Source organism: Coffea eugenioides, chromosome 8 (genome assembly GCF_003713205.1).
Source record: "Coffea eugenioides isolate CCC68of chromosome 8, Ceug_1.0, whole genome shotgun sequence".
NCBI lineage: Eukaryota > Viridiplantae > Streptophyta > Magnoliopsida > Gentianales > Rubiaceae > Coffea > Coffea eugenioides.
The window spans coordinates 39063279-39087501 of record NC_040042.1 but is presented as its reverse complement, the minus strand read 5'-3'; the positions used below and the strand labels follow the sequence as shown (position 1 = coordinate 39087501).

General features: G+C 34.6%; 2 protein-coding genes across 3 annotated transcripts; one reads left to right on the top strand and one right to left on the bottom strand.

Moving 5' to 3' along the window:
* The first annotated feature begins 2537 nt into the window (after nucleotides 1-2537).
* LOC113781319 (rhomboid-like protein 11, chloroplastic) lies at nucleotides 2538-8035 on the top strand. The gene is made up of 7 exons (XM_027327236.1): nucleotides 2538-2906; nucleotides 5240-5364; nucleotides 5678-5763; nucleotides 5924-5964; nucleotides 6063-6229; nucleotides 6366-6428; nucleotides 7693-8035. The coding sequence occupies exons 1-7, from the start codon at nucleotides 2681-2683 to the stop codon at nucleotides 7882-7884; spliced, it is 900 nt and encodes a 299-aa protein (XP_027183037.1). The 5' UTR covers nucleotides 2538-2680; the 3' UTR covers nucleotides 7885-8035.
* Nucleotides 8036-8551: 516 nt separating this feature from the next.
* On the bottom strand, nucleotides 8552-14646 carry LOC113781317 (pentatricopeptide repeat-containing protein At5g25630). 2 transcript variants are annotated; one of them, XM_027327234.1, is made up of 4 exons: nucleotides 14532-14646; nucleotides 12795-12949; nucleotides 10968-11858; nucleotides 8552-9735 (listed from the first exon to the last, which is right to left on the bottom strand). In XM_027327234.1, exons 2-4 carry the CDS (start codon nucleotides 12858-12860, stop codon nucleotides 8845-8847), a joined length of 1848 nt encoding a protein of 615 aa, XP_027183035.1. In that variant the 5' UTR covers nucleotides 12861-12949; nucleotides 14532-14646; the 3' UTR covers nucleotides 8552-8844. The 2 variants fall into 2 exon arrangements, with proteins under 2 accessions (XP_027183035.1, XP_027183036.1); XM_027327235.1 differs by lacking the exon at nucleotides 14532-14646 and having other exon boundaries at nucleotides 12795-12968.
* Nucleotides 14647-24223: the final 9577 nt, after the last annotated feature.

Below are 24223 nucleotides of genomic sequence, written 5' to 3'. Positions count from 1 at the left end.
TGCACCTTCCTCGATCTTCAAAACCTCACGCAAAGCATTAGAAATGGAAAAGAGAACAAATTAATCATAATGGGTGAACTTAATACTACTTTATATATACTAGTATTTAGTCTGCTTAATTATCATGCATGGTTGCATCTATGACGTAGCCACCTAGCATGATCTTCAAGATGCAGCACTAATATTAACAGTTTAATAGCCCTCAGATCCCGAAAGCACGTTTTTAAGCACAAAATTAGGAGATGTAGATCCTAATTAACATGCCCAAGAATTATTACATAGGATGCTAAAGTTGCTAACCCTTCTATGCTCATGTTTTGAACGTTGAATATGCACAATGATTGCTCTTCTCCTTTTTCTTCTTGTCCTTTTACTAGGAGATGTACGAGCTTCATGCTTATTTCCATGGACATACTCGAATAAAAGTGATGTCAAAATCAAAAGGAGAATAATCAATCAACTGGTATGTATGGCAACTTGTGTAAGAAAGAGATAGCGATGAAACAGAACGAAGATGCAAGGAAGCCATAAAGGAGATGCAAATCTCATTCTCTCAAGACAAGAACGCATTAGGCAGCTGTCAACAATGAACACAACACATGAAGAATGCATGATAATACTGCATTGACTTTTTCAACTTCTGCTTGTAGCCTTTCTGTCCAAATTGAGACATTCATAGTTAATTGTACTCAATTGGTTAAAAGTAGAAACTTTAAAGGACTAAATGTGTTCCTGCTGAAACATTAGGGTTGAAGTTGTTCTAACCCCCAAACACTGAGGATGAAAAGTGCATTTTCACCTTCCATAAGTATATAGCTTCTCACATCTAGAGCTTTTAACGAAACGAATCGAACAGAATACTTGACGTTTAGGTTCTATTCATATATTATATGAATAGGATTCGAGTTCGATTCGAATATTAAACGAGCTATAAGTGTTGTTCAAATTCGACTCATTTATTTATATAGATATTTGAGTTCTAATTCAAACTCACCCTATTAAACTAAACAAGTTGAATCCGAGTTCGAGTTCGACCTCAAATATGAGTTTGGAAGTAATTTAATTATATTTTCAATAAGTACATTATTTAGAATAAGTTTAATTGTATTTTAGTAAAATATACTATATATTTAATAATATTAAATTTATTTATATTTGTATTTATTTATTTTATGATTATCTATGTGTTCACGAACTATTCAAATAGTAGTTCGTGAACAGATTCGTGTTAGACTAGATTATTAAACGTGCCTAATATTATGGCCCCATTTGGCAAGTGATTTTTTTGGGTGTTTGTCTAAAATTTTACTGTAACTTACTGTAGAAGTTATATAAAAATTTTTTGAAGCGTGTAAATTTTTAGATATTTTGAAGTGTATAGTTTAAAAATTTTTAAAAAGTTTTTTGAGGTTACTGTAACTAAAGTTATTAAAAAACTTGTAGCAGACAAATTTGGCAAAAAACTTGCTTGCCAAACAACGCCTATGTTCAAATTCAATTCATTTATTAAATAATCGAGTCTTTGAAAAATCGAATGTGCTGAACACAATAAATTTGCAAACGGCTCAATTCGTTGAAAGCTTACATCTAAACTTAAATTTTGAAGAATTTTACTTGTCGAAGTGATGTGAACCAAGAAAATGGGCCTGGAGGTAATGACAAGTATCCAACTAAAGGGCCGAAACACAAGCTTGGGCTATTCCAGAAAAGGCCATAGAGGTAAACTTCAAGTTTGAATTAATGTTCAGCACAAATTTACAAAATGTTAAATTCAATGCATTGGGCCACCATTCCAACTTTCCCTCTAGATAGGCAGATGTCTTGTCCTTTGTTAGTATTAGAGATTATAGGATGTCAGACCTTTTCTGGTTTCAGAAGGACATTACGCCTTGTTTGAATGGTGATTTTCTGCAAAAAATTTTTTTTATGTTTTCCGTGAACACATATCCCAATTATTTTTTTACCTCATATACATTAAATCATTACGTATATTTTCCTACAAAAAGTCCTAAAAATATCAATTCAAACAAGGTTTAGTTTGCATTTTGCAACTTTTCTCCATATTGACTAGTAATGTCCGGTAATCAATTGCTACTAGTCATTTAAGCACTTTCCATTATAAAATACTAATTTTACTTACAGAAGATATAACATTACAATTTTAGGTACTCATTTCTTGATTTTTGATATTACTTAGTAGTTGATATTTAACCATTTTTTTTTTGTTGAAGAAGAGGATGAGTTATATTACATCCTATAAACATCTAACTTCTAAAGTTCAAAATTAAAAAAAAAAAAAAGGTTCTAGTGGCATTGCTGAAGAATGAAGAAAGTGCATGAGTCAAACATAATTTCATTTCATGCAAAAGTGCATCAAATTCTTGCTCTATGTTAGGATACATTAAAAGAAGAAAATTCACACACGTAAATTAGATGAGTTTTGCTAACCAAATAAGTAAAATTACTTCCTCAAAAGTATTCCCACACCACCATAAATACATAGATACAGAAATAGGATCTAAGCAATGTAACATGGTTCAGAAAATGTGACAGAACCCAAGAAAAGCGTTGAATCCTGGAGAGCGTTTTAGACCGAAGCTCCAAATCTGGCATCAAAAGCGCGACTTCTCTTATGTAATTGGCCGAGCGACCGAAGCAGAAGCGAAAAATTGAGTAAAAAATGATGCAGCAGCAGCAGCAGCAGCAGCTTCTGCTTACTGCTTCACCACCACCAGTACGCAAGTTCTTGATACCCTCTTCACCAATTCCACTAACTTCCTCCAACCTGTCCATTCCTCTGCCTAAACTCTCTTTTTCTTCACGACCCTTTTGCAATCCCAGCCTCCCACTGCGTTTTACCGCCACCCCATCTCGCCTCATCTGCAAATTCGACAATAACAACTCAGGTTATCTCTCTGCTTCTCTTTCTCTGCTTTCTACTGTTTATTTGTATATGTAAGTCAGTTGTGATTGGTTGGTGTAAAGGGTTTCCTTTTTCTTGAATTGTTGTGAAAAAGTTATGAGCTTTGATCATGTAATTGAATTTGCTGAGATTGTCATAACATGTAACTTCCTTCATGGGGAAAAAAGCATGCTCTATTACTTGCTGCATGGAATTCATGTTTTCTTGTTGGTAATTGGATGAACAGATAGTTTGAGAATCAAGGTAAAAGAATGTGATTGGTGCATTGTGTTAAGTGTTGTGTTTCTGTTGGTTTTGAATGATTTGCTAGTGATTATTTATCTTAAAATTGTCATTTTTAATCAAAATGTAAACAACATATTTGTAATGTTTTAGTCGTTCAAGAAATCGACTTTACAACTTGAATTCCTCTAGAAAGAGAAGTGGATTTCCATGCGGTGGACCTATTCAGGAAACGCAGACACTCAAAAGGACTCAAATACGATGTTTAATAAACTGAATGTGAGGTGCCCAACCTACTCCTTTGTCTGCCCAATGTCCATCCCGGAATCCAACCGAGGAAAATGATGCGAATGGTAGCAGCTGAGAGAATTTTTTACTTAATCATGCTTCTAGTTGTTTTAGTTGGTGGAAGAGCCGAAGATAATCCACGACTTGATTGAAACATAGGCAGTGAAAATTGTTGAAGAAGATTGGGAGTTCAACTCAATGGTTAGAGAACAACTTCATGAAAAGAAGTACAAACTCCTCAGGGAAGTCATTTGAGTTAACACTGATGTGCATAATAGTAGAGACTAGTTTCAGAGAGAAGCTACCCTTGCTTCTTCTCGCATGAATGCCAAGATTTTGGACTCCACAAATCTATGGTGATTGTCCCACCAATTTCAAAGTTTATGAGTTTCTTCTATTTCATGAAGTGAAGATATTTCTGAAATTTGTGGTGCTCTTTTTCTTATTTTTCCCCCCTTTTAATTTGAAAAAGAATGTAAGAAATTAAAGTCTATATTCATTCACCTGGAATCAACAAGTTTGCTACCTAGCAGGAACAAACTACCCAGGATGACGTTCTGTATAGTTAGCAGCACAGAAGATGGCTTCTTTTGTTTAGCCAGTTATAAACAAATAGCTAGTGACCTAGTGGGGCATGCCTTAAATGAGTTTTCATGCAATGAGGGTGCTTCTTTAAACCTCTCTTTGCTGACCTAGCTAAGGAAGGCCTTGGCACATCCATAGCAGGCTATTTGAGGTCCTGACCCGAGCATTTCAAGACTTAATGTAGGCCATTAAAGGGTATCAATTCTCACAGGACACGGCATAAAACGTTACTGGGAGTTGACTTATGGAAGTTGTAACTTGCTTTGCTAAGGTCTCTGCTGATATATATCATTGTTTATCTCACTTTCAACTGCTCAGTTCTTTTATTGTGTTATAGTCCTAAACCCCTTGATATAGTTTGGTTCAATTTTCATTGTATGAGCATAGGCTAAATCTGAAACTTCCTACCTGCTGCACTTTAGCTTCTTTGCATACAGGTAGTGAGCTTCTTCTGTTCAACTGTTCTATTTTGATCTTACCATTTCAGAGTTGCTTTTCTTTTTTCTCCTCCACACATGTGCCTGCCTAACATTGTGCCAAGCCTATTACGCCCACTAAATGCTCTCCCGGAGAGTATTTGATCATTTAGTACGGTATAACTTCTATTCATGAACTGTTAACTGTTATATTGATTTCATATAAATGGTACTTTACTAATGGGGATAGACTTCTAGTTTTGCAAGAACTAAGATTTGATATATACATATACATATACATATACACATACATACATACATACATACATATATATATATATATATATGGACACACATACACACACATTCTGAAATAACTCTTGGTTTACTTCATTCAGCTCTTCTGGTGTGATTTTCACTTTATTACATCACTAGAAACTTAGCTTCCATTTCATGTTAACATATTTAATTGGTCTTGTCTGCTCCCTTACCTAGTTTTGAATGTAAAAAGAAGCATCTTTCACTTTCTAACACAAGCAAGATTACTTTTCCCAAGAACAGAATATTTGAAGTTGTCATTGGAAACATCAGAGCACATTTTTCTGTGATTAGTTTGCAAAATTATCATGTTTCCTGTGCTTGTTGGTACTAATCTGGGTTCCTTTGCTCTTTTATGAGCCATTTAAATATGTCTATATACATTTTTTGTTCTTTTCTGTACTACTCATTCTGAGATTTAATTTTTTTTTAAAAAAGAAAAGAAACAGATAAAATATTTGAACAAATTATGTGATGCTTTTACTAGATATGGTATCACAGTTGGAACTTGGGAAGCTCGAAGGGAGGCAGAAACCAGAGAAGCGTGTGAATGGGATATTCTGGATTCTACTTCTTAATCTTGGAATATATGTTGCTGATCATGTATTTCAGGTTGTGTATAGGCTGTGTACTTGTCCTTTTGTTTACTTTGTCTGAAATATTTCACATCATGATATTGATGTGGGTTGCATTTAATTTGATATCCTTTCAGTCTCGGTTTCTGTGCAAATTCAGGAAGGAATTTAACTGGTTTTATATATATATATATATATATATATACATTTCTACCTTATGATTAAATAAAAATCTTATTTAGAAACCTAAGGAAAGATATCATCCTGGAATATCTATTTGGCTTATCTTATTAGACTATTGGCAATACATGCTAAGATTAGTGCTAATTCAAATTTTCTTTAATTATCAGGTGCGTGCAATTAAAGCTTTGTATTTGTATCACAACTGGCCTGCTTGGTATCAATTTTTGACTGCAACATTCTGCCATTTTAATTGGTAAGAAATCTTTGCTTCTGGGGATGCATAAAAGTAGGCCAAAAGACTAATCTCTTATTTTATATCGATGCAATTCCAGTTCAGTTTCACTCATTGAAAATACTTCTACATGTGCCTGTGGCTTTTGATATTTACAGTACTTTTTGTAATTCTTTACCAGGAAGCATCTTTCAAGTAACCTGTTCTTCTTGTATATATTTGGTAAGTCAAATTTAAAGTAACCTGATGTTAGTTTAACGAAGATATTATTTGCCTCATGTTCAAGTATAAGCTATAGTTTGGATATATTTGCCACCCAGGTAAACTTGTTGAAGAGGAAGAAGGAAACTTTGGGTTATGGCTTTCATACATCATAACAGGTGCTGGAGCAAATCTTGTTTCATGGCTGGTTCTCCCAAGAAATGCTGTCTCTGTTGGAGCATCTGGTGCAGTTTTCGGACTCTTTGCAATTAGTGTCCTTGTGAAGGTGAGTATACTCTTCTGTTTCTATGCATCAGTAGGAGATCAACGAGGAAAATGAGATACTTGTGCCATAAGATGGTAGTTTCTTCTTTTTTCTTTCCCTGGAAACATGTTAACTAACTTATTTGGTTATTCTCTAGATGTCTTTGGACTGGAGGAAGATTCTTGAGGTACTTATATTGGGCCAATTTGTAATTGAAAAGGTACATAATACTCCTTTCCCCCTTAATTCAGCGAACAATTATTGTGGTGCACACTGCACATATTTTGCAGACTCAGGGAACTCTTTAACTTGCATTACATTGCATTTTATTTTCTTATCATAGCAGATTGGTCTTGCTACTTTAAGAATAGATTACATTAATGAACCTAACCATCTCATATCCCTTTCCAAATTATAGTGAATTCAAATATTATTTCAATGGAAGTGTATGGACAGAAATTGCAAAATATGTCCTCTTATTTGCAATCTTTATAACATCAGTCGTTTTCATATATTGGTCTATGATCTTTCATAGCTTGAAGTTATACCATTGTAGAGCACATACTTTACAGATTGGCAACAAATGATCTGTTTCTTAGGCAAGGCTTTGGTTGTATACATACTAAATGAGGTTAGCTTCAGAGTGTTTGGCTCCAGAGCCAGTTTCTGTCAACAAAGGATCTGTTTCTTAAGGAAGGCTTTGGTGATATACCTAATAAATGAGATTGGCTTCTAATTATCATGGATGCAAATTCAATTTCTGTCATCATTTGTTTTATCATAGCTGATTATTAAGTATTACTTAGCATTTGCCACATTTACTACTGATCACAAATTTTGAGAGTACAATTTTTGTGGTAGATAGTGTCAATGTTCCAGTTTGTCTTTTGAGTGCATACACAAGTTTGTTAGCAATCAAATATGCATGCACGTCAAGTCCATGTACTTGCTTGAGGAGAAGATTTTTTTTTTTTTTTTGTTGCGAACTGTCCTGCTCATTGACAGCAAACTGCCTAATCAGATAAAAGATGCTATTTCAATATGGTTGCTCAGCTGGGTTATATCAGATAAAACCTAGAGAGACGGTGAATTTTTCACATGCAATAACCATCTGGTTGCTTGGCTGTCATGAACTTAGCTATCACACCATCCTTATTGATTGTTCTACCCAGTCATCAACTTGTGCTCTACATGGTATTTTCTCAACCAAATAGAGAGAATGAAACATGAGGACAGATGCAGGTGATGAAAACTGGCAAAACCAAAAATACCAGCAATGCACAAAAGTTGCAAAGGGAGAATAATAAACTGAAATTGTTTATTGATTGAAAGGGGGCATTATAGAAGTTTATTAACAGTTTGGCAAATTGAAGTGAAATTGAGCAAAATATTAAACTTCTTTGTCCTTTCAATTAGCAAAATGTGCAAATTGGAATGTTTTGTGCAGATACTATGTTCAAGTTTCTTTGAATGTGTAACACCAGGTGATGGAAGCAGCACAAGCTTCAACAGGGTTAGCGGGTGGTTTTCGAGGAGGCTTTGCCTTACAGAATGTCAATCACATAGCACATCTCTCTGGTGCCCTATTTGGTGTAGCTCTGATATGGCTTCTCAGCAGATTTCCCTCACAACCATCAAATACGAGTACCTCAAACATGCAGAGGAGAAAAGACTGACTGATATTAAACAATCTAGCTTTTAGAAGTTTGATTGATGCCTTTGTGTGTCAATCAAAATTTCACCCTGTATTTGTAAGTAGACTGAAACAGAAATCAACACGATTAAGGTTTAAGCAATTACCTAGCAATGTTCTGGGTTAAGCATTTCTTCTCTATTGCCAATCTACTTCACAAGAACATCAAGGGTGAAAAGAAAAAAAAAAAAAGAAGAAGAAGAGTGCCAATGATGTTTCAGTCTGAATTTGGGACTTACTGTCAAACGCTGGTTGCTGCAGCTGCAAGTAGTGGCACGTATGGGACTGTTTTTGTTTTTTGAAAGTTATTGCATGCCTGTTGCCGTGTCATATGGTCTAATATTAACCTTTGCCATCGACAATATTTTGCTCCTAATTTGCATTAATTGGTGGAACATTAAAATTGATATCTGAATTGAAGCTTGTACTCATGGCAGATGCAACTTTGCATATTCTTGTTTATCGGGCACAAAATTCTTCCATTTGCCATTAAGTTTCCAAGAGGAAACTCATAAATCTCTTTTTAAAGTGAGACGTGTCCTTTCTACTTCTCTTCTGTTCTGGAGGGAGATAGAAACCCCGGGGCTGTTTGGTGCAGGGTTTAACTTGGCCAATTACATATGCCTGCAGCTTTCCGGGTAGTAGAGATATAAAATTTAAACAAAGAGCAAGTCTAATTTCTGCATTAGCTGGAATATTAGAGCAGCCTTGTAATATGCACGGGTAAACTTTTGTCAATTCTATACAGCCATGTAGCAGATCAATATGATGAACAAAAGATTGATCTACAAGATAAGTAAAACCTTAGAAAAGCTGTACAGGAAGCTTGGGATTTTATACATAGTCCCTTGTCTATGTACCACAGCTTGTCGTTGAGATCAGTTGCCATTCTCATCAGTTCTTCCACTGTTTAGGTGTAAGCTCATTGCACTTCCCCTTCAATTCAGTTCAAGAACCCCACTGTACAGGAGTGTGGCAGCTGACCAGCGATATAAAGCTGCCTTTGATATTGCCTCGGGCAAACAAATGGACTTCTTGGTCCAAACCTACAAGCAAGATACATGGATCTGGTAGCAGTGCATAGGGTCTCAGAGGAAAGTTCAGCTTCTCCTAAAACTGCCCGGCCTTTTTTAGTTGCAGCAGCTAAGCTCTTATGATCATTCACAAGCTCACCTGGGATCTGTAGCAGCTTGGGACGTGAAAAATCAACTGCATCCTTCTGATAAATTTTCTCTAAGCTTTGCACTGCTGTCTCATTGTCCGTATCTAGCTGGTAATTCACGCTTTGCTTTTCTATGGAGTCCATTATCCGATTTGCCTCTTTACTTAGTCCAGCGGCACGCCAGGCCTCTGCAATTAGCAGAAAGGTTGTTTTCTGAGGCAGAATATTGAACTCCTTCATGAATTTGATAATTTCTTCTGCTTTCCATGGCTTTTTTGCTTCTGCATAGCCTGAAATTAGGGTTTCAAAAGTCCTCAAATTTGGAGATATACCGCAGTTACACATCTTTTGGAAAACCCTCATTGCACATTCCATTGAACCGGCACTGCACCATCCACTAATGACAGTGGTGAAGATCACTACATTTGGGCGAATACCAGAATCAACCATGGTATTCAGAAGTTCATCTGCCTTTTCTGGTTCCAGTGCACGCACAAAACCTTTAGCAAGAATACTGTATGCATGGACATCAGGTTCAATACCAGCTTTTATCATATCGTCAAAGATTTCCCTGCACTTTACCATATATCCTGCGGCACTCCAGGCATTCATGAGGGTGCTAAAAGTTATCACATCTGGTTTGATACCACATTCTTCCATCAAGGAGAGAACCTATCAAATAAGTTTCAACTATTGTCAGCATTTTGCTCCCAATGAACAAAATACAGCTATATTCATTTTTATGCTGTTAAATCAGATATTTTATACCGAAATCAAATTCCAGCAGTTAAATTGTATTTGTAAGCAAGCAGATAATGAGAAAACCTATCCAACTTACAGTTATATTCATATTCTACTGTGTTGAATAAGATACCTTGTTTCATATAAATCACATTCCAGCAGTTACATTTTTACTTTGCAGTGAGAGAAAACATACTTGTAGATCCCAGCATTACCTCAGAAACTACAAAGACTTTTTATGCCATTTCAATGTGTGTGATTTTTTCAAACACCATGTTAACAAGATTAAAATACATGAAAAATACAAAATCCTTACAACCTGTAATCACCTATGTGAGACTCTTGTTCTTGCGTTTTCCCCATCTCAAATCCACTCCCCTTGTCATCAACTACATGCTTGAAGACTTGATTTTTTTCTGTTCTAAAATGTGAATTAACACTCCAATGAGAAAATTTGAATTATCCCCATCGGTCAAGCTCCCATTTACAGCAAGTAGTACTTACTGCACACAACCAATGTAAATCTTTTATTTATTTAAATTATGCTAACTGATCTACATCGTAAAACAAATGAGTGAGCACTGACATCATCATGCAAAGAAAAGTAGCTGCTTTCCTTTCACTTGAGTAAGTTGCTTCTGCATTTAATGCTGCTTTTGATCAATGGTTCCAATTTCATTGTCTATGCATACAACTCTGGCAACGGTTCTACATTTATGACACATATGCACCACAATATTATGAGAATGGTGAAGTACCACTTGATAGGCAATTCTCAGGCTAATTTGTCTTTAGGGAAGATATCCACTTAAAAAACACAAGCAGCTTGTAAATTTGATTATCATCATACAATCATTAAATCAGATACTGTGACATTGTTTTGCTTTCTTACCAAGCACCCAAAAAACTGTTTCATGCATGGTATATTAGGTGATGAATCATTTGATAAATTGATTATCATCATACAATCATTAAATCAGATACTGTGACATTGTTTTGCTTTCTTACCAAGCACCCAAAAAACTGTTTCATGCATGGTATATTAGGTGATGAATCATTTGATAAATTGGAGAGAGAGTGAGAGAGATGGATTATTTATTAGACATGAAAAACAATTACTGAAGAAATGAATATCGATCTAAAATGTTACAAGTTAAACGAACCTCGTCAACACCATCTCTGTCTGACAATTTCAGGAATCCTTTGATCAGGGAATTGAAAACAACAAGATTGGGATGCACTCCAAGATCCACCATTCTGTATGCAAACCTTAAGGCATCCCTTACTTTGCCTTCTTTGTAGTACCCAGCTATGATGATGCCACAGGTTCTTTCATTTGGATGCACTTCATTCTTCTGCATCTCATGTATCAAACATTCAGCCTTTTCCGGTTGGCCATTTTGAGCATATGCTGTTGCAATGGTGTTGTAAGTTACAGCATCAGGTCGCAAACCAGAAGTTACCATCTTAGAAATCACGTTCCAAGCCTCTTTCAAGTTCTTTCTATTACACCATGCCCTAATGAGTACATTGTACGTCCTCAAATTGGGCTTTATGCTTTCCTCAGACATCAACTCAAGTACCTTCAAAGATTCTTCAGGCTTCCCAATGAGCCCATATCCTTTAATCAAAGTGTTGAAAGTGCTAGTTGTGGGTTTCATCCCACTCTCCTTCATCTTCAACAAAGTTTCCATGGCTTCCTCCATATTGCCAGATTCAGCAAATGCATTGACAACAGCATTGTAAAAAACTGAATCTGCCCTCATTCCATTTTCTTGCACATGAGAGATGATTGAATGTATGTGGTTGAAGCGCTTCTGGACAGTCAGTGCAGCTAATAAGGTTGTATATGTCACTAGAGATGGTTTATGCCCTCCTTCAATTAAATTGTTGAAAATAGATTGAGCTTCCTGAGGCTTCCCTCTTTCCAAAAGTATGTTCATTAGTTTTGTTCTAGACTGAACTGTTCGACAAATATTGCCACTCATGCAAAATGTACAGAGAGTTGACTCTGGTATTGGATGTAACTGAATCATATTATCTATAGATTTCTCCTGGAAAATAGAACAAGTAGTCAGTACCTGAATGTCAAATATCTATAAGCTTAATGTCCACAGAAGTGATTGCGGTCAACCTTGTGCAACTTCTGGAAAATTAAGAAATGACACATGTTAGATTAATTATGATATGCACATCTAAACTGTTTTTTGTTATTGCGATTCTTTATATGAAAGCTTTGCTTCACCAAAGAACACCTTGGAAGCATCCACATAAGCATAGGTTCCAATTTGTGATTCCACCTATGATCAAGAATACAGCATCTATTTTAAACAAATTCAATTCTACAGTAAGTAATGATGCCTTATATTATCTTCTCAAAGTGTACTAGAGATTGTTCTCCTGTTTGCTAAGTAATCACTTTTAGTTTTGCAGAATAGAGCAATTCCATGTCTACTTAACAAGACTAGTTGTTTACTAAGTCAACTGGAGATTTCAATTAACTAGACATTATTGCATCTTGTCCACTCTGTATGCTATATGACAGGACAGTGGCATGGTATACTCTCCAATGCTAAACTTAAAGAGGAATCTACAATGTACTTAATAGGACAAAGACATTGTGTATATTAGCATGAAATTTGCAGTAAAGACATATCTTTGAAGAAAACTCTCATGGAAAATATAACTACTGTAATATAGTATTCAAACTTGGTTAGTGAAACACAAAAGACAAAGAGGTTGATGCCTGGATTATAAAGATAGTTTGAGAACAATGAATTTAGATAGATGCCTCACATTCCCTTGGTATAAATGTCTAAAGAAATATAAAGAATCTTGCCTTTTGGTTTTTCATGAGACAATTTTTATGACTGTAGAGAAACCTATGATTTGAAAGCATTATGTGCTAATAATAAAATTTACTTTTTTATTTTAGAACTTTTTGCAAATTCCAAAGCTCAGCAGAAGTTATAGAGTAGATTGCATTGTACCTCTATAGGTACTTGTTGTGCCAATTCCTTTTTGATAACTTTAGAACGCCCTTGAGTTTCTTTCATTGTATCAGAGTGAGTCCTCTATTCAAAAAATTCCACCATTTGTACTTCTGAACCAGTATAATATCAAAATTTGAATCTCTTTCCCACTTCTGCACATTAACCAACAAAAACATGAAGCTGATTCAGTTAGTTCTTAGGAAACCTGCCAACCAATTTAATATTGAGTGAAGGAAAACTATGCCATCTAAATAAACACTGGTTGAACAGGTGCACAAATAGGAAGCGAATCCAAATAATGCTAGGCATGTTTATACGTGCAAGTAAAATGTAAGCAATTAGAGGTTAAACAAAATTAAGAAAAAGGTTAACAAGACAGAATCACACACCACTGTTTCACCCTAGTAACAAGAAAAAAAAATAAAGACAAGAAAGCAGACAATTAAATTCTAATTTGCCTAAATAATTAGTTAAAGCTGATCCATGATTGCTGCCGAGCAAATAAGTGGATACCCAAAGTACAAGAATATTTTAACACTAAAGCACATAAAAATATCAGATGGAGGACTGCAGTCAAGATGGAGCAGCATAAGAGCATGAGTGTAGAAAGGGTTTTCTCACAACCTGAATTAACCAGTAACAAACTGAACATTGATATTAACTAACTGATCCTAGTTACAAACAAACTGAGCTACCTTGATTAAGTTTTGCACATATCAATCTACTTGAAATTGCATAAAAAAGGGGTAACGTTTCAACAGGAAAAGTACTAGCTACACTAAATCCTGGCAATGTACATGTTCACCTCCAACACTCAAATCCATCGAACAACATGTGCATAATTAAAACCGCCAGTAACAAGACTCATCCAATCAATATGCATTTTTTCGTGAGGAAATTAAATTCGAACAGGTGTCCAAACGTCAGAGATAAATTTCACCAAGAACGCAAGGATATTTCTACTGTAGCACTTTTTGTGATGTGATGTATGTGAGATAAAAAGGTAATTGGAAAGATAAAAAGGTGTATTGGAAATTGTAATGATGATGTAAGCAAATAAAATTGGGAAAATAATCCTCAATCCAAACAAACCCCATGTCTTTATAGCATCCAAAAGAGACAGTAAACCAAGGCCTCTCCACCCAAATGCATGATAATCAATTTGTTCACCGTGAGAATACTTTGGTTGCCAAAATCATGGAAAAGCCCTGATTTGCTGGAAAGCATATTGTTCTTATGCTGCTAAGATATTTACTTTTTACACCACAAAGATAAAATTAGTACATTTCTTAGTTCTTACTAAAGTGGAAAAACATATTTTCCATATTCTCTATCAATCTATCCCTCAATCTCCACCCCCATGGTTCTGGATTATTAATGAAAAAGTTAACATCTCCGACCAAAAAGGGAAATTTGCCCCTTTATGCAGTAAATACAAACATCAAGAACACCTTAAAGAACAGACACATGAACAAAATCCTAAGCTATTCCACAAGCATTTCTCAAGTTCAAGAAATCCCTCGAAAATAAAGCTAAACAAAGCACACATAGACCAAGAAATCAAGAACCCATCAACTCATTAGGCCCCTGATCATCAATTTCAAGACAAAGGTTGAAACTTTCTGCTGCAATTTCGTCCTAGCATTACAATACAAGCAAAGCGAAACCTTCTCAAGTCTTGGATAATTAAACCTAATAATCAAAGAGAAAAATGAGCATCTTAAAAGAGTTTACCAGCAATGGGTGAATGCTTAGCCCTGCTGTTCTTGCAGAGCAAAGAGAAGAAGAATTGGGCAAGAAAGCAATTTTCTCTTGCATGTAAGTGTTGAGACTGACACCGGGCAAGAATTTAGCACATATGGGGTCGGGTGGCGACATCTTTGGAAATCTTATCCACTTATTTTCATTGGATTGTTTGGCTTTTATTATTACTTTTTTCCCTAGTGGACGGGGATAAGGGGGAAGTGGGGAGGCCGACTCGAGTGAGGCTGGAAAATAATTTGGATATATAAAATTTTCAAAATAATTTATTGTGGTTTTATGATGTGCCAACGAAGAAGGATATAATATGGTGCTATTTAAATATACCCAAAAAAAAATGCACTTATAGAATTTAGAAAAATATTATTTGCAGTCTATTTTTTATTATTTACATTTTTATTATTTGTTTTATCATATAGTCTGATAAATGAAAATTATATAATTAAAATGACAGTGGAAAAGTGATTAACAAAAATGAGAATGCAAATAATATTTTCCTAGATTTAAAGTATTATCAATATTAGCTCGTTTTAAACTTGTGCCACATAATTTCTAACAAGATGCAAAAAGCTCTGTTTGTGAGTGCATAATTAATATTAGTCTCCAATACATGAGTTGATTTGTACTTTTTTTAATAGTAATTAATTATATAAATTCAAGCCGAAACCCAATTATTTAAAGGGATAAAATACCTCAACTAAAGAAGCAAAAGCGCTTGAAAATGTTGGCTCAATTATTAGATAGATCTTTTTAAAAAAAAAAAAATCTATAAACGGTTCATAACATTATGATTTGAACTAGAAAGAAAATTGGGTTCATAATATTATGATTAGCGGATGAAGATTAAGCGAAAGATTGAATTGGCATTTTGTGTTTTAAGTTTTGATCTTTTTTTAATATTTTCTTGGTAGTATTGCTTAAACTAAATTTCTCTGTTAATGGGTTGAATTGATTTTGAATTTTTTCTTACTATATTTATTTTGGAAAAATGTGCAGAATGAAAATTATTCTTATACAAAATTTTGCCTTTTGACATCTATCTTCTTGGGTTTGTTTAAAGAGGTTTCGAGTGTTTCTTTTTTTTTTTAAAAAAAAAAAATAAAGTTAAATAGAAAAATGCTTAAATGTAATACTCCCTCCGTCCCAAAAAATTTGTCATGTTTGTCATTTTTTCTTGTTTCAAATTAATTGTCATCTTAGATAAGTCAAGCCACTTTTTTCAATGAAATTTTTTCTTACCCTTTATGTGGCCTACACTTATTGCTCACAATTATCAATATATTAAATAAAAGATGACTCGCTACTAAAGATATAAAAGAAAAGAAAAATTCTCTTTCGTACTAATATCACTGTATATAAATTGTATATTTTTTCAAAAATGATAAATTTTATGGAACAAAGGGAATAAAGGACAATACATGTGAATACGTGCATTCACAAGATAATTTTGATGTGAGACCTATGCCACTATGGAAGCGAGGAAGGAAAAGAATGACTTACAAACTTGGGCCATTTAATGACATGAATTAATCATTTTGAATTTATAATTTTGCTCAATAGTTGCTTGGACCAAGTTGTGAACCTCTCTTCTTTACATAGTACACAGGGTGAGACTAGAGCAGTAGTTTTAGACCACGACGACACAAGAGAGGAGGAAACTGGGCCACGACTATACTAAGGAGTGGGGTTCAATGCGAGGCCTTTATCCTATTAGGCCACAGCTACAGATGAGATGGACTCAAAATCCTTAAGTTAAGTTGGGTGAGTGTAAAGCCCCTATCGCATTGGGCCATAACTACACAAGGGAAGGCGCATAATCCTTAAGTGGCGGTAGGCCTGTCAATCGGGCCTAATGAACCGGGCTTTGATGAGCTCAAGTTCAGCTCATTTAATTTGAAACATTTTCGAGCTTCGGGTTATGAGTTCGGGTTCGTAAATGTGAAGTTCATACTCAGCTCACATAATATTCGGATTTGTGAGCCTTAATCAGGTTAGCTCAATCTCACTTATTACTCCTTAATTTTCTTAATATAATTAGTATAACTATTAAGTTGTAAAACTAATTTAACATTTACAAGACTATAATATTAAAACTAAACATGAACAAATAATAGTTCTTAAAAAGTATATAAACCAAACAATTTTTTCAACAATATTTATATTTAATCCGGTTGCAAAATGCAAAAATAGTAATAAAACATGCGATCATAAGCCAATACATCTTTAAAAGTTGAAAGTTTTTTTATAATCTTGTGATTTAAATCCAAATATGCTTGATGATTTTTGTGTTTGTAGACCAAAAAAAAAATCAACCAATATTATGCCAATACAAAAATTTACTCAACCAATAAGAAAAATTAGAGATTTAGTTATGCATTACTAATATTGGCTCTCAAGAAAACTCATGAAAGAGTCTTTAGATGTATTTTTGTGTTTTGTAATTTATATATATATTTAGTATTTAGTAATAATATATTTGGATATATAATTATATATAATATCAAAATATAAATATTATATATATAGGTAATTAAAGGGCCGGGCCTATATCGGGTTTGAGCCTAATAAGGCCCAAACTCGGCTCATATTTAATTCGGACCTAATTTTTAGGCTCAAACTCAGACCGGCTCACTAAATGATCGGGCTCATCGGGCTTTCTGTCGGGCTGAACGAGCCGAGCTCGGGCTGGCCCAACCCATTGACAGTCCTAAGTGGCGGTGAATGTGAGACCCATATTATGGGAAAATGAAAGGAATGATTTATAAACTTGTTTGGTTCCACGGACTACTAATTTGAGTTAATCATTTTGAAATAAAAAGTTACTTGAATGACCTGTAGATAGGGGTGTTACATTTAGTGTAAATTATATACACTAACGAGCACCCCTATTTTTTAGACTGCCACTAGATGGTGACCGGAATTGAAACTATGCAAATTTTAGATTCCCCAAAAATAAGAAAAATTTTAGATTAATTCTAATGCACGTTTAACGTTAATGGAAAAAAAAAATTAGAGCCGAAATATAACGACCGAAATATCGTATTTGACAAAAAAAAAAATTGTATTAGACTAGACTATTGCACATTGTTACGGTCCCTTTTTTTCTTTTTTGAGAGGATCGCTACGGTCCAATTGAAACGGTTTGACTTCTAGTAGTATTTACCTTTTGACTAGCATAAATTTACCGTATATTTGGAAAAGAAACTTATTTTCACGATTTCTATTTTGTTTAATTAAAACAATTAAAATTCTTGAAGCATTCACCTCAAATTAAAGAATAGCGGAACAATGATATTTTTCGAAATCACTTGCACAACATGTGATAAACAGTTTTAATCTTTAGTTTTGCTAATGTTAGACTATTAAATATGTATTTGCTACAAAAGACTAGTGCTTAGGAGAAGTCATATACAGTGTATATGCCGCTCTATTACTTGTTCAAATAAGTGTTTTGATAAAAGAAATCATATTTATTCGGGACAAGAACATTTTTAATGACACAACCTCATTTTATTTATTTTATTTTTTATTTTTCTACAAAAGTTCATCAAGAAAATGGAGTACATTCAGTCTTTTGATAATAGAAACAACCTCATTTTTCATGCTCACAGACAAAAGTCAGTAAGAGCCAAGGTAGTTTTTCTCTCTTTCTTTCCTTGATTTTTCTTTTGTTTCTGAAGCTACATGATGTCCTAGGAAGACATAGGTAGATTATTTTCAGAGCTGTATCTTAAAACATGGTACTCAAAACAGTACCGTTCAAATGGAGAATCCGGTTTGATTCTGTATAGAATATTTTTAACAACTACATTAGAGTAAATCGTGCACATCAAATTCCACGGTTTGATTTCTTTTGTTCCCAAAACTGCTCTTTCAATCAATCAACCAATCAGAAATTACTAATGCACATTAAACCTTTAAAATATTTTTGAGCAAAACACACCTTATTGGTCTATATAATAACAAGAGTCTGTCTAATAGATACCCAACGGAATTTACAAAATGTTAACGATTGCCCATTGAGTATCCGTTAAAAAACTCCAATAATAATGATGCATGCATGTAGCATGTACGCAAAGCTTTTGCAGTAAGAATGTGTACATAGTGAAGTGACTTAAAATGGAAGAAACTGGCACTTAAATCGTGCGCTTGCATGTCCCTAGCTAGCAACTTAGAAACTAGGGCATGGACTATAATATGACAAAGAAGAGTAAAGATTTCGATTATGTGCAAGAGATTGCAAATCGTATGCTCCAAAATTTCCTTGTCTCATCCAATCTTTCCGATTGAACGAGAAATCAGTAACCTTCAATATATCTCCTACCATTTGTACAAAAGAAAATTTTTCCAAAGTAAAAGCGTTAGCTTTTGGGAAAGTTAGAAACAAAGAAAAGAAAGTTGAAAACAGGAATGATTTAGGGGTGTGAATTTTGCATTTCCCTTTGATTTAAACTGAGCTTTCTATTTTTTTTTTTTTTTTGCAAGGAAACTTATTAATCTCCATTTTAATTTGACTCTTAATTGAATTACCTAAGTTAAATAGGATATCTTCCATAGTTTTGTTTCCTAATAGAAATATCATATTTTTTTCTCAAGCCTTTATATAACCATAAAAAAGACCACCACCCCAACACGGGGAAAAAAAAAAGAAAGAGAAGAAGAAGAAGAAAGAAAGCTTTCTCCGCCATGTCTTGCTTTACAAATATGCTTGGGAAGAAAACCAAGGAGCCCGCGGCGGAGGTGGAGTCGGGGCAAAATGAACGACGTCCCACGAAGAAGGCCGAGATAACTAAGCGATTCAGGGAGTGGTTTGAGCAGCAGCGCGGCCGACTGACGAGTAGCACCGATCAGACAACCCAGGGAAATGATCAATTTGTTGCCGGAAGGACTTGCGACAAAAGAGGCTGAGTGAAAAGAAAAAAGTGTGGCGGCCAAAGAATCCTCCTCTTGGTACTCTTAAAACATCTGGGTATGGGTAATTCTTCATGATTAGTGAGGAGGGAATTTGTTTTTAAAAACAAAAACCATTGTGCAAGAACTATCTTTTAATGGATCAATTTTTCTAGCCTTATTTGGATTGTGAGTTTTTATATAACAAACAAATATTGTTTTAGCACATTTTTCAATCACCTTTTTATCTCACAAACATCACTTTGATATAGTTAGAAATCATATCGCCAATGTAGAAAAAATCAAATTTTTTTGGTGAACTATTATTTTCAATTTAGCAATCCTATGTTGCTAATTTTGGTTGTGTAAGTGAACATCTAGTACGTCGCGAGTTTCTACCACAAGTAATAGAGTGCTTTATAATGTGCAAGATGAAGATTTTGTTCCATTAATAGAGTTCTATTTTATCTAAAATGTAGAACAAAACATTAGTTTGTTTGATTCAAATCTTTTTTTCCTTTCATCGTTTCTTAAACAAAAAATTAGCATCTTGGGTTTGTAATCTTGAAATACATGAGGGGCAAAAAATGCATTAAAGGATTAAATTTGGACACTTTACAATATTGAGGGATAAATTTAAATCTTGAAACAGATAAGATGCCAAAAGTTAACAACTAGATAATTTATATTGTTTTATAAAATTTTGGTTACATTTTGCACTTAGAGGTCGATTTTACTTAGGTGTACTCAAAGGCTACAGGTCAATCGTTCCACATTAATAATTCTCATATAGAGGATTGTCACTTGGCACTAGGCAAATTGTTCTGCTCTTCTACATCATTGAGAAGCTAGTGAAAAAGTCCCAAAAAAAAAAATCAATGGACATGAGAATGATTGAAACTCTAAAAACCGCTTCAAACCCAGAGAGAAATTTAAATATGACATATTTACGAAATCTCTCAAATCTCACTAAAAAAATGACAAAAAAAGACTCTCACAAGAAAATAAATAAAGATCTCACTGGAAAAGTTGAGAAGAAATTTCACTAGGGAATCCTAAGAGTCTTGTTAGGATATTGTCGGAGAAAAACTAGAGGGAGCATCCATACATTTTATGCTAATTCACATACTAAGTGGGGTTTAATTGGCATGTGAATTAACAAATGGGATTTTTATATATCCATGTGAAACTTTTTTATTAGTTTTGGAACAACTACTACGCATGTTAAGTAGTAGTTACTTCAGACATACATAAAAAATTTTGCAGATAAGAGACCAAATAGAAGACTTTTACAGAGGAGGAGAGAACGAGTTTAAAAGGAGAGGAGAATCTGTTTTTGATTAAAACATGATCAAAGGGTTTTGTTAGCTATTAATTTGGATTTGTGGATTCCTTAGTCACTATCAGTTGCTTCTTTTGATACTCAATTAGTGATTTTTAGTTGCTGCTTTACCTATTTAAGTGAGCAATGACAACCCCAAATGTTGGCTCTAAAAAAGCACAAAATGGAAGCGTATATCATCCAACATCACTTGGGAAATTTTTAAATTCACATAATATTGGAGCTAACACTGGTTGTGTTTGGAAAGATAATTATTTAAAATAATCGTTTTATCAATTTTTAACACACGATGTATATGAGATAAAAAGATATTTGAAAAGATAAAAAGTGATTAAAAAACGTAATTTAAGATGCAACTAAATAATTTTTTGCAAGTCATGCCAATCCAAACATACGTACTATAAATCATGGAACAAAAAAAATAAGGGTGGAGCCTTTAATTTGGGAGGCAAAACAATAGTTCTATTATTACTATACCACACCTCTAGGTGACACAAACAGTAGTACATATACACGGAGGAATTTGGATCGACAAACTTTGGAGTTGGGAGAAACCGATCTAAAAAATCCCATGTATGAATAAGTTATTGAAGACACATTCTAATCTAACTAAAATTACTAGGAGTCAACCGACTATTAAAGCTAAAATCACACACAAAGATGTGGCACAAACTTCCTAGTAGCACACAAGTAACTTAACTAAACGAATGAAATAAAACACCTAATAAACTATGGAATACCCCCAATGGGTAGTTCGGTTGGTTCCGGTCATCTGTCTTTATAGTAAGGTCCCAAGTTCAATATCCACTTGCTACCGTTGCTAGGGCATCTTTGGGGCTAGTTCTGCCCAACCTGGGGGATTAGTCCAGGTGATTCCGGGATATCATTTCACAAAGCACGAACTTAGTGAAATCAAATGCCGCTCCGGCAGAGCCAAGCATCAAACGAGAATTCATCCTCTCTGAGAATGGACCAGGAAACTCTTCCTCTGCAGATCATATCACATTGACTTAATCTGCACAAATTTAGTTCTTCACCAGCAGCAACACAGAAGTCAAGTGCAACTGCAGTTTTCTATGTACCAAGATTCAGTCTTTGCAGCAATTGACTGCAACTCATATAAAACACCATGCCGGACAAAATGTTAAGCTAATATTTTATAATCTTTGGCTTTTGATTTTGATATGTAGGCAAATTAGCATATAAGAAAATTAATATTTGTGCTTTTCATTTGAAATCCAAGCTTGGTAGACCTTTTGAAAATATATCAACATGCTAACCAGTAACAATGATTTAAAGCTGCAAATACACTGCTATACAAAACTTGCGTAGAAGGGTGTTGGCCATTTCATGAATATCATTGTCACAAACATTTACGAGTTTTTATTTCTCCAATGGCATTCAGAACTATATTTCCCACTAAAAAAGAACAACTATATTTTTCAAGAGCAATTTTGTTACCAACATTGTGGGGTAGTGGCCGCGTCAAATGCTGCCACCCCCAGGCTAGCAGAACTTTCTATTACTAAAATATAATGGTCAAAGAAGTCAGAATTCGGAACATCGGAGTGCACCTTAAGAATTCTTTTTTTTTTTTTTTGTTTTGTCAGAGAACAACATCTACTTTACTCCTATTTAACCTACGGAACTGAACCACCGTCGAATTAACCGAATGCGTAACGTACTCGTATGGAGGAAAGACAACATATAGTGACACAGTGATTGGAGGTAAGATTTGAACCATTGACATCTCCCCTCATCAAGATTTAAAGTCTTTAGTGATGGCTAACAGCCCAAAGAGTCATTGATTGGGTCTTAAAAATTTAGTATTCCAACTTCATCGATGTCCACATGCTCATCAATTACTTAGGATCTGTTTGAAATTCACCAATCCCATATTGATAACTTGGGCTGACAATTAACGGTAATAAGCCTTTGAAATAAATTGTACAACCAGTGAATATAAATTGAACCACCTTCAGAACAAAGAGATTGTCCAACTATTTGTTGTTTCTTTCCTTTTTCTTTGGAGAAAAACATAAGTTAATTTGGAGGAATAAGTTTGAATGTCTCTAAAATGATAAGGAGAAAAATCTGAAATACTTATTCCGATTAATTTTTTTTTCAAATGAGAAATTTACAACCTTCATAAATGTTTTCTTCAAGTGCTTAGAAGATTCATCAATGATTTTGGCCAGGTCTATCGCTTTAGAAAAGTTTAAAAAATCCAGAATTGCTGACATTAGATTTGGCCTAAGAAATAAGGTTGAGCAATTGATTTCAGGAATCGTGGCCATATTTTACAAATGCCCATGTGGCGATGCTGGAGTGGAGGCCATGAATGGAAAACTGATGTAAGCTACATACCTCCTTCTCATACATAAGAGCCTATTTGAGAGATGAATTTATCCAAGTCCCACTTACCAAAAGTAGCTACTAGGCAGCCAAGAGATATTATATATGGAGCTCTTGCTTCTATTTCTTGCCTAACAGTAATCTTTTTCCCACCAAAATCCAAAGCCATATTCAATTCTCAACTCCCCCCTGGCACAACTGGTTTTGGCCAATTGTTGGAGAAACCTTCCAATTATTCAACATGGTGCAGAAGGGAATCCCTGAAAAATTTTTCATGGATAGAATGAAAAAATACTCCAAGGAAGTGTTCAAAACCTCACTACTTTCAGAACCAACTGCTGTTTTTTGTGGGGCTGCAGCAAACAAATTTCTGTTCTCAAATGAGAATAAGCTTGTTTCTCTTGCTTGTCCAAGAAATATCAGGAAAATCTTCCCATATTCTGCAACGCCAACAACAACAACAATAGCTGATTCTTCCTTGAACTCCGTGTCATGCTGTTAGGATTTTTCAAACCTGATGTTCTGCATAATCTTGTTGAGGTTGTCGATTCTGTCGCGAAGAAACACTTTCAAACTCACTGGGATTTCCAAAAAGAAGTCAATGTTTTATCACTTGTCAAGAAGTTTGCCTTCACGGAAGCCTGTAGAGTTTTTTTGAGCATTGATGATCCTAACCAAATCCAACATTTTCCCGAGCCATTTGATGTAATGGCTGCTGGGATTTTCTCCCTTCCTATAAACTTACCAGGGACTTCATTTTATCGTGGAATATTCAAAGCCGCACATTCTATAAGAAAGAAATTATTAGGAATTATAAGGCAAAGAAAAATGGATCTCGTGGAAAAGAAATCATGTCATGCTGATGATCTTTCATCATATCTGCTAACCGTGCCAGATGATGGAGGCAAATTCATGTCTGAGCTGGAAACTGCTGATAAAATATGGGGCTTGATTATCGGTAGCCAAGACTCAACTACCACAGCCATCACTTTTGTTATGAAATATCTTGCTGAATTTCCCGATATCTATTGGAAAGAAAATTCCTGGGGAGCCGCTAAATTGGAAAGACCTACAGAAC